General features: G+C 41.2%; 1 protein-coding gene across 1 annotated transcript; it reads right to left on the bottom strand.

The window, feature by feature from the left end:
• Positions 1-4,986: 4,986 nt before the first annotated feature.
• Positions 4,987-10,308, bottom strand: SERPINA7 (serpin family A member 7). Its single transcript, XM_023633762.2, has 5 exons — positions 10,240-10,308; positions 8,025-8,660; positions 6,687-6,960; positions 5,804-5,951; positions 4,987-5,265 (listed from the first exon to the last, which is right to left on the bottom strand). The coding sequence occupies exons 1-5, from the start codon at positions 10,289-10,291 to the stop codon at positions 5,062-5,064; spliced, it is 1,314 nt and encodes a 437-aa protein (XP_023489530.2). The 5' UTR covers positions 10,292-10,308; the 3' UTR covers positions 4,987-5,061.
• Positions 10,309-10,763: the final 455 nt, after the last annotated feature.

Genomic DNA, 10,763 nt, shown 5'->3' on the forward strand with positions numbered 1-10,763 from the left:
CCAGAAATAACCCTTCACTATGGAGGTGCTAGCAGGAGAGCTAGTTGACTCTACCACGCTCCTCCATAGGTCTGTCACAAAAATTAATTGAGATAATATGTGTAAAATGCTTAGCATAGTGCCTTGCACATAGTAAACCCTTGATACAGCATATCATCTATTACTATTCTGTTCACTCCCATTGTTCAGTTGCAGTACTCCTCTTTTGCTACCTTTTATCCACTCTCTCCTTTAATGCTTTGCACTTGACTCTTTGGGGTCAAGGGTTAACGTTGGGCAATATTTTCCAAAACAAAATCTTTTCACCCAAATTGGATAGTTTTGCCTCAGAGTGGTATATTACCTTCTCAGACTGTTTAAATAACCCTTCCTGTCAAGGCATTTGGAACCATTTTTTAAGGACAAGACTCCAAAGCATTGTAAGGGACCACACAAAGGCAAGTCAAGTTGACTTTCCAGAATGGGGATCACTTAGCTGATTCATAAACTTAGAGTGAGTTTTCTGCACACCAAGTACCTTTATCCCAAAGGCAGGGAAAGCCTTTGTGTCTTTTTTTTTTTTTTTTTTGAGGACTTTAGTCCTCATAACCCAAGTCATAAGCAGCAACTCCAAAGTTACTTTTACCTTATTGTCTCAGTAGGCCTTGGGTTCTTTACACAAATACCCTTTTAGTGGCTGCTCTGATAGCTCAGTGTCCCTATAGCACATGTACACATTAGTATTGATTGTGAACTATAATGTATACCTCCTCAGATCAGCCTTATTTTCTATCCTTGAAAAGCCTTCACTCTTGTCTAAGGACTTCTCCTTTTAGCCATGAGTCTCAGGCATGGTTTCCACTAAGGTACATCAGAGACTTCCCTAAGCTTGGTTCTCCAGGAAAGAATATTTTTTCACATTCCAGAAGGTACCAGACTGTGTGCATAAATGGCTTTTCTGTACCACCTTCTCTAGGCAGCACAGGTTAACAGATACACCAGCCTTTGAGAAAGGAACCCACACTCTGCTCTCACCCTGCCTTCTCTACCTGTTAGGGCTGAGCCCCAGGTAGAGAGGAAAAAAACTCCGTGAAAGTTTTAGGGACTTTGCCTCAACTCCCAGGAGTCATCATGGAAATCTGAAAGCTTTGTGGATAAACCACACATCTAACATGACTCTACTGCAGAAGAGTAATAATGGCTGAGAAGTGTTGAAATGCATGTGCCTGAGGACAACCTCATAGAGACCCCTGTAGCCCTGTGTAATGTGGGGAGAGAAGTTCTCAGTCCTCATGCCCTGTCAGTGGGGAAGGCAGGGGGGTGGGTATGCCTAAAAGTTGAAGGAGGACCAAGAGATCAAAAAAGATCTTGAGATTGGCATCAAGACAATGCTTTAAGGAGGCCCTGTGAACTGAAGGTTGTGGCAGGACAGGAACCACCTCAACCCGTGCCAGAAGTGATGGACAGCAGCCAGTGTGGAAGGAAAATATCAGCATAAGCCAATGTGGACATATGCTAACCATCTTGGATAAGAAGCCTCTTTCCTGTTATCAGAAAAATACAGGGGCCGGCCTGGTTTCATAGTAGTTAACTTCACATGCTCCGCTTCAGTAGCCTGGGGTTGGCAAGTTCAGATCCTGAGTGCGGACCTACACCCCACTCATCAAGCCATGCTGTGGCAGTGTCCTACATGCAAAATAGAGGAAGATTGGCACAGATGTTAGCTCAGGACCAATCTTCCTCACCAAAAAGTAATAATAATAATACATGACTGAGTGTCCTCCTTTTATGTTAGTTAAATCATTTTGGGAGTTGGGAAAGAGAAAAAAGGTGGGAGAAAGACTTGAATTTAGCCATGTGTTCTACCAAAAGAGAAAGGAAAAGTTTGTAAGTGACTAAACTTGCCTCAAAGTGACCAGGTAAATTTCTGTGCTTTTAAAAGGATAGAGTAGTCAAGAGCAAAGTTTGGTGAAATTATAGGAAGATAAACCACGTTTTTAAACCTCTATAAGCTACTTCAGGGAACAGGCCCCCAAAACTTATTGTATCATTGTATTAGCTAGGGCTTTCCAGCTAATAAAATAAAATCCTATTTTATTTTATTAATCCTATAATGCAGTTAGATATCAAGGTCTTTTCCATCCTGTTTTTCCACCGAGGCAGAGTTTTTAACCTAAAGTCCATAGAACCTTCAGGGAAGTCTAAGGACAAAATTCAGAGGATCTATAAATTGTTTATGAAAAATTTCATCTTTAACTTTGCCATCCTCCAGCCAAAGTTTAGCATTTTGTTCATTTATGAATGTGAGCCACAAACCATGGTAGTGGCAACTGTATCTGTGATTTTTTGTCACATACAAAATCCTCATAATTTCAAAGCAAGTTATCATTGTGGCAAACATCTTGAAATATCACTTATACTTCCTATTACTTTGGAATTAATGTATTTATTATATCTGTTACAATATCTTATTAATTAATATGTTGTGGAAACACATATTACTACGTTATTAATTTTAATTGTATTATTTTTATAATTATATTTTAATGTTACTGATGGCCTTTGTAATCCCAGAAACTTCTTTTTTGGTATTTAAAATACTATTCTAAAAAGAGGCACACACTTACACCAGACTGCCAAAGAGCTCTTCATCTCCTTTGTGGTCAAACTGGATCATAAGTAACTCCACAATCCAGTTCAAAAGAGATAGAAAGAGAGTGAAGAAGGTACCCAACTGTTGTAATGTCCTAGTCCATAAATGTCACACATCACTTACACTCATATGCCATCTATGAGAACCTAGTTTTATGGCTATACCTAACTGTAAGGGAGGCTAGGAAATATAGTATATCAGGGAAGCCCTGTGGCTATAATTCTATCACAATGGAGAAAGGTAAATAGAGTTGGTGAATTTTATATCATCCATGACACTACTCTCTTGTACTCTGTTTCCCAAGAAGTTTTCTGCTTTTTGTTCTAAAAGTTTATCCGTATGTTTTCTTGGTGTAGACAGATTTGTTTCTTTTTTTCCACTCCACCCTTTATAATCTGCATTTCTTTTTCATGTCTAAGACTTCCAGTATAATATTAAATAGAAGCAATAATATAGAGAATTCTTGTCTTGATCCAAATTTAGTAGAAATTCTGCTAAAAATTTTCACTATTAAGTGAGATATTTCCTATAGGTATTTTACAGGTAACCCTTATGAGGTTAAGGAAGTTATCTTCTATTCCTAGTTTGATGGAATGAGCTGATATTTATAAGGTGAATAGTGGCAGTCCTTCACGATCTGGCCACAAAAATAAAGGATTTGAATGAGGTTTAGTCTCTAATGAGACACATGAATTACTTCTGGGACAGTATCACTAATTTCTGACTTCCCCCTAGAGATACTGATATTCCTCCCAGAACAACCCGTGATCCAACTCATTTGGGGAGCTTTAGGAAGGGGCTTGTATGGCATTTACTCTGGCCTCTGGAGGTAAGGCCTGAGCTAGAGAACATAAATCTGCGAACCAGGAGACACATACTGCAACCTTGGTTCTGACACCAGTCAAATGTATGATGTTGATCAATAGGAATAACAACTACTATTTATAGGTTTTTTTTTTTTTTAATCAGATGTCTGGCTCTGTGATGAGCACATTACATATTTTGCAGTATGGAATGTTCACAAAATCCTGATGACATAGATATCATTCATGCTCGCATTTTACAGATGAGGACAATAAGGCCCAAGGTTTAAGTACTTTGTCCAAGATCACAAAACAGTATAAGGAGCAGAGCCAGGCTTGTAATGTAACTTCAGTGAAACCAAACTCCATGTTAGCAATGAACTTTCTGTACCATGAGTCATTTTCCCTCTCTGGGCTTCCAATTTCTTATCCATAAAATCAACGTAAACTATAACAGGAGTAAGCAAATCTCAAATGGGTCTAATAAGAAAGTACTAGAATGTTTGTGGGCTACCTATTTTCTAAGCATATATATTTATTTCAATCTGGAAGAACAATATCTGCAAAAGCATTTATGCATTTTTTTACTATTTCCCTGTCACTGAAGAGTTTCACCTTAGGAAGCACTAGAATTTCAGACACTACATTATTAACACTCACTATGCTATTTATGTGTACTGAATTCTAACACTGGGGCTTTGAATTGCCTGAGATGAAATCTAGTTCATTGGGTGGAGGTGGGTTGGTATGCATAGTCAAAGGGAGGTTGTTGAAGGATCTGGGGATAAGGAGGTATCAAACTTCAATGAGAGTAGAGACAAAATGACGAACCAGGAGGTCTGTACTTGAGCAGATGAGACAAGGGTGCAACATTTGGAAAGTAGTCTGATTAGGATACAGAAAAGGAAGGACTATGAGATATGATATGAATGACTTTCCTTTTCTACTCCTAGCTTATAAATTAGCAATAAGGAAACTTTGGGGGGGGTGGAGGTGGGCTTGTACAGGGAAATTCATCTCTGTCTCTCTTGCTCTTTTGTCCCTTGCTTGTTAGGTCACAAAAGCCACATCCCCAGCAGGAGCTCTCAGTCTGTGACTCGGCCCTGTAGTGGAAGCACCTTTTTTACAACCAACCAGTGGTAGTTCTGGCAAGAACACAGAGAACCATTTTGATGGGATGAGAGAAAGGAGGTTGAGAAGTTCTCATATAATCCACTGCATTTGCATTGTTTTATATTCGTTGATCTTATTATTAGAATAATGGGATATGAGGACCTGACCTGCATTTCAACTATTCTCCAGAGGGCACAAGAGGGGGTATTTCCCTGCCCAGTCAAATTCTTTCGAGCTAACTAACTGGGCATGCGGGGAGGGTGTTCTGACAAAGAGGAATGCACTGACCTGGGGCCTTCCTGTGCTTTGGGCAACAAGTCACTCATTGACCATGTGAATGTTTGGTCACAGGAGTGGCCCCTTTCACACCCAATGCAGTTTGTCTAGGGTCCAATCTCCACCCCTGCACAAAGGAAAGCACGTCCAAGCCCACATCGATTACATCAAGCTATACTATTTATTTATTTCCCATTGCAATAAGCACATGCAATTAGGCAACGGCCTCTTTCCCAACTACACTTCTGTTGGGTCCACAACTTTCCCTAGAAAGAGAATGCTCCTGGTGCTTTTCTCTAAAATCAACAACAGAAAAGATCTATCAAATTGGATGATAGGATGAAAGAAAGTTATCTCAGGCTGATCCAGGAATCTGACTTCAGGGACAGCTACAGCTTCAGTTCCCGTTTCACCAATGTGCAGCACAACCTTGTGGGCAGCCTGTTGGGGGAGAAGAAACATTGCTGATCCTCTGAAAAAAACAGGAAAAGTCTTTGTGATGATTTGGAAGCAGGAAGGGAAAAGGAAAGACAAGGTTACCCTTTTACTGAGCTGTGTTGATGGTGCTTGAATATGAAGACTACTTGGCTAAGTGTAGTAAATGAATCTCTGTTGATTTTAGAACTAGCTGTAAGGGAGCCACCTCTTTCTCCATGGCTTTCTGCCTCTAGAAGTCACTTCTCAAGCTTTCTCCTGCCCTCACCACACCCTCCATAACTGTATCTCATTAGCATCAATTCTGATCATTAAGTTCTTCTACCAGAATCATTTTAGGACATAAGGGTAAGGGATGGAATAACTGTTACAGTATCTTGTTTGAGGGTAATGAGAATGACTCCAGAGTGAATCTGGCCTAGAATGAGTCATTCTGCCTCTCTAAGCTTCACAGTGCTCATTGATAAAATGCGAGAGTTGAATTAACTGACTCTCAATGGCCCTTCTAGCTCATATATTCAAGAACTCTAATCTACCAACTTACAATGGAAAGTTTAAGACCGTTGTCCTTTGTGAGTCTAGAAAAATCAGCATTGTCAGCAAAAGCATCCTGGATGCCCATCTTCAGAAGGAAGGCTCCAAGGTCATATGTGGCAGAAATGGAAAACTTTGGAACAAACAAGTCAATCCACCTGTTGGGTAAGAGGCAAGGAACACATGGCTATCAGTACACCAAGCTCATGATTCCCTCCCTCTCTCTGTCACTACAGTATTATATTGGACTCTGCTCCTCCCCTAGGTATTGACAACCATTGCTATTCAGGTCAACACATGGCAGGGCACCAAAACTTCAGAAGTTATCCCAGAAGGAATGATCTCTGGTTTAGCCAATGTTGGACTGCAGCACTGGAAGTAGGGAGGTGTGACTCACTTATAATCAAAAAATAACATCTCTGGGTGTTGGCCAAGGTTGAGGACCCAGTGGCATTAATGCCAACAGGTAGTACCTGGGGAATCTCAAGGTTTTCCATCTAGCACTCCCAGCCCAGTATGGCTGCTCATCCAACTCTTAACATTAAAATCTAATCCATCCCTCAAGCTCTAGTTGTCCTCTGGGAAGCCATCAATTTAATAACTGGCTGACTTTGGACAGTTCGTTTTATCTTTCTAGGCCTGACTTCCTCATTTGAAAAATGCCTATGATACTATCTCTTTTGCAGGTTTGTTGATGTGTTTAGCAGAAACGAAGTAAATAAAGTGTCTGGTATAGCGGCTGGCACAGAGTATGTTCTCAGCATTCTTTAGCGGTCATCACACAGCTGTTAGGTAGTTTAGGGTGATTCTCCTGCCTCTGAGTTTCTCTGAACTCAGTCTCACCTGTACCGTTATGCCCACCTTCTACTTCTCACATCATCTAAGATGTTTACCCCTTCTGCAGTAACCGGTTCCACTTCTTCAATGTTTTAGATGACATGGCCCCTTCCACCCACTCCATCTGGCCCTCCTTTGGAAGGACAAAGAGTGCAAGAGAATTCTTGCTGTAGTCCATTTGCAGCACTGTGCAGTTCAGCTCCGTATCCACCAGGTAATAGTATTGTTCCATCTGGTGCATCATGGGCACTTGCACCGTTGTGGTCTTGTCCACTGAGAAACTGGAACCCTCTTCTGTCTTGGCTGGATCAAAAGGATTTGCCCACTGGGCTTAAAATACAGAGAAAAGAGACTTGTTTGTTTTAAACCAGTATTAGTGCCAATGAGAGCTTTTCCAACAGTTATCTCATTTAGTAATTAAGGCCATGACAGAGGTAGGTACCTACTGTCAACCATTTTTACAAGTGAGTAGCTGAGGATCAGGGAGAGAAAGTAACTTTACATGGTCTCCCAGCTAGCTGATGGCAGAGCCAGGAGTCACACCCAGGGCTGTTGGACTCTGTGTTCAATAGATGTTCCATCTGTGTTCAAAACCACTATACTTACACTAAACCCATCAGAGCCACAGTTTCCTCTTCCGTAAAAAGGTATAAGCACATCCAACATACAGGGTGAAATGAGACAATGGATCTGTTCTGCCGTTTTATCCGTCTACAAGTATGTGGTTTGTGGCCAAGAATTGTTCACTCCTCCACCAAACATGGCTGACATGTGCTGTAGAACCAGGAGAAATCATTTGGGCACAGCACCTTCAGAAAAGAGTCATATGATTCTTGTTGTTACAAGCACCAGCTTTAGAATCAGACAAACCTGGGCAGGAATACCAGCTCTGAAACTTATTAACTGTTTGTACCTGGGCACTTGTAAGGATTAGATGATACAATGTGTGTAGATCACACACAGCAGCATGGTGCTTGGTACATAGTGGGTAGATAGTACATGATAGAAGTATTTATGTGACATGCCCAAGACTGTACAGCAAGTCAGGGTCACAGTAGGATTTAAACCCAAATCTGTTTACCTGCCAAATGCAAGCTTGTCCCACATCACCAAATCTTTTGGAAACTATGATTCTCTAGCTAGATGTTAGCAGGACGTTCATACCATTGTCACTCACCTCTCTGAAAGTGCCCTCTCCCTAGAAATTTCCTGCGTTCATCTACAGAGCTATGTGTGCCTCTGGGAAGATCCAAAACTACATACAGCTATGTCCAGTGGAGCAGGTCGTATGAGGGACACCTACTGATGCCAGTCAGAAGAGACAATCAGCACCCCCCAGTGCCTCACCAAATTATCAGAACATGGAACTAGAAACAGGCCTATTAGAGCTTTACCTTTAAAGTGAATATAGTTCACCAGAACCATGATGGTGTTTGGTTTGAGGTCTTGGATGAGGCCCACAACTTTCCCTTTGGTTTGCTTCACCACATGACTATTGATCTCCTGCTGGGCTGTAGAAATATTGGAGAAGTCAGTAGAAAAGACTTCAGTCTCATAAAGGCTCTTGACATCATCCAAGAATTTTGCCAGTGGTTTCAGCTGCTTTTCAATGAAGAGGGCATTTCCCATCTGTAATTCTAGCTCCTTCTTTGGAAAGTTCAGTGAACATATCAGGTGCTGGAAACCCTGCTGGATCTCTGCTATTGGGGTGTCTGTGAGGTTGAACCCCAAGCTCTCCAGGATTTGTGTTTGGGTGTTGGAGCAGGCCCCAAGGGAGAGCATGGCCAAAGCTGCAGAAATGCTCACAGGGGAAAAGAAGATGTTCCGATCTGGGGTCTTCACAGTGAACCTCCGGTATAGGTTGAATGCAAAGTCAGCATTGATGGATGACATCTTATAGAGAGTGGCATTTTGTTGGGGAGAATGGCAGGTGGTTTCTCTGCCTTCAGAGCTGTTAGATGGTGCACAATGAAGTCCAAGTACCAGTAGAACCAGATAGAGGAACAGTGGCATTTTGGAAGGAAGGTAATCTATAAGAGATGAAGTGAGAGAACCATTGGGGAATCTCAGCTGCAGGAAAACTCAAAGCCAGAAGCACATAATAATCACCCATCATGATTAGTAAAACAATAGAAGATATTTCATGGTGTGCTCACTAGGGGCTGTGTGGAGGCCTCTCTCCCATAAAAAACTGATGACATCTAATAGGGGCAGGGAGTAGGAGAGTTGGCTCGCTGAGGCCACAGAAGTAATCACATGGATTATCATTCAGATGTAATATCAACATATGAAAACTATGAACAAATTAAACTCTCGGAAATTGAATAACTTTTTATTTGAACTAGAGGCAGCCTTTTGGAGAGGGAGGAGTTTAAATAAAACTAGTACTCTCGCTGCTTACATTATTTTTTGTATATTAGTGTTTTGGATTTTTTTTTAATTTGGCACTTTTCTTAAGATAAAAGCTATAAGAGATGATATGAGAGAATACCTGTAGTGGTTTTTTGGATAAAATAAAAAAGAGAATAATTTTCAAAAGATATTTTTAATTATATTGGAAGGGTGGTGGTTTATAGAGCCATGTACAAGATCATGAGCTGAAATTGATGCATTAACACAATGCACAGAAGCCACAGGAGTGTTTCCAAACAACAGGAAGATGAAAGTATAACTTTTTGCATTTCAGATCTCTCTCACTCTAAGTATCATCTAAAAGAGTAATTTCTAAGTTGCAAGACATCTTAAAACTATTATTCTCACACTCAGTAATGTTATTTTTTAATTATTAGAGCAGAAGCCAGAAAATATGAGGTAAGACGCTCTGTGCCTGCAAGATTACAAGTCAGTGGAGTAAGAGAGTCAGCTGTGGAATCCAACAACCATGGGTGTAAGTGATCAGAAGGAAGTGATCCATGGAATCAGGCAGGACTCCTTATTCAGTCCTCCATTCTCTTCCTGAGTGATCTCATTCACTCCCAGGAACTCAAATGCCACCACACAAAACTATATACTCTGAGATTGCTTTCCTGCATTCCCAGCCATTTGTCCAGTTGCCTACTGGATACATCCACCAGAATGTCCCACATATACCTCAGTTTCAAATTGGAAATATCAAAGTTTTCAAGGTAAACACATCTCCTTAGCCCTCAAGCCTGCTCTTTCATCTTCATTCCACATCGCTATCTACTGAGACTTCCATACCAAAAACCAAGGATTCATCCTAGGGGCTTCTTTTATTCTCATTCCCAACATCTAATGAATCATGATGTTCTATGAGTACTATCTTTTAAAAACCTCTCAAAACTTCTCCTTTCTACTGCCACTGCCTCAGTTCATGACCTGAACTTCTTCACAGCTCCTAGCAGGTCACACTGCCTTCAATCTCTCCCACCCCAACCCCCCTGCTTCTATCCCTCTATCCAATCTCCACATTGTCACCAGAGTCCTCGTTCAGTAAAAGTCACCGAGACTGGTAGGAGGTCAATTATCAGATGACCACACTTAGACCTTGGCCTCTGGTGCTAGGAGTTTGGAGCTCATGGTTATTTGGGATTCTGAATTGCTGATAGAGACGTTCAAAGTTCCCAAAGAGAAAAAAAAAGTACTTACAGCATATGCCCAAGAAGCCACTAGCATCTCTCAGAAAGCAAAATCTTTCCATCTTTATAACGTGCCCTGTATTGCAAAAGTGGAGCACTCTTAGTTACTCATTAACCCCAGCATTAACCCTGGGATGATATTTTCAAAGCTGATGCACAAAAACAAGGCCAAAAGGAACAAGGTGAAAAATGATAAGGATGGAACTTTGAATGGTTGCTTCGGCTGCCAGATAGTTCATCTATAACAAAAAAGAAAGAAGACTGTCAGACTTGGAGGAGTACAGGTTCGTGCTAGGAAATGTATCTTTTCAGCTGGCAGGATGAGGACCATGGGCAAAAGTGCCAAGAGGCTGCAGGATAAAGACTGTTTCCCCCATCAGGGCCAAATAGTGCTGAGATTGGCAGCCTTTTGAGAGAACAGAGCATATAGGCAGAGGTTGGGTGAACCTCTCTAATGGATGTTGTAGAAATTATTTGTTCATTGACTTGCAGGAGATGATGACAAAAGTAGCTTCCAGCTCTAGATTTCTGACA

Source organism: Equus caballus, chromosome X (genome assembly GCF_041296265.1).
Source record: "Equus caballus isolate H_3958 breed thoroughbred chromosome X, TB-T2T, whole genome shotgun sequence".
Lineage (NCBI taxonomy): Eukaryota > Metazoa > Chordata > Mammalia > Perissodactyla > Equidae > Equus > Equus caballus.

Bases quoted from the DNA above. Each gene is read 5' to 3' on its own strand.
- SERPINA7 (XM_023633762.2), bottom strand. From the start codon at position 10,291: ATGGAAAGATTTTGCTTTCTGAGAGATGCTAGTGGCTTCTTGGGCATA. The intron at 8,661-10,239 runs GTAAGTACTTTT...CATCTCTTATAG, and splicing joins TGGCTTCTTGGGCATATGCT to ATTACCTTCCTTCCAAAATG. The intron at 6,961-8,024 runs GTAAAGCTCTAA...CTGTATTTTAAG, and splicing joins GAACTATATTCACTTTAAAG to CCCAGTGGGCAAATCCTTTT.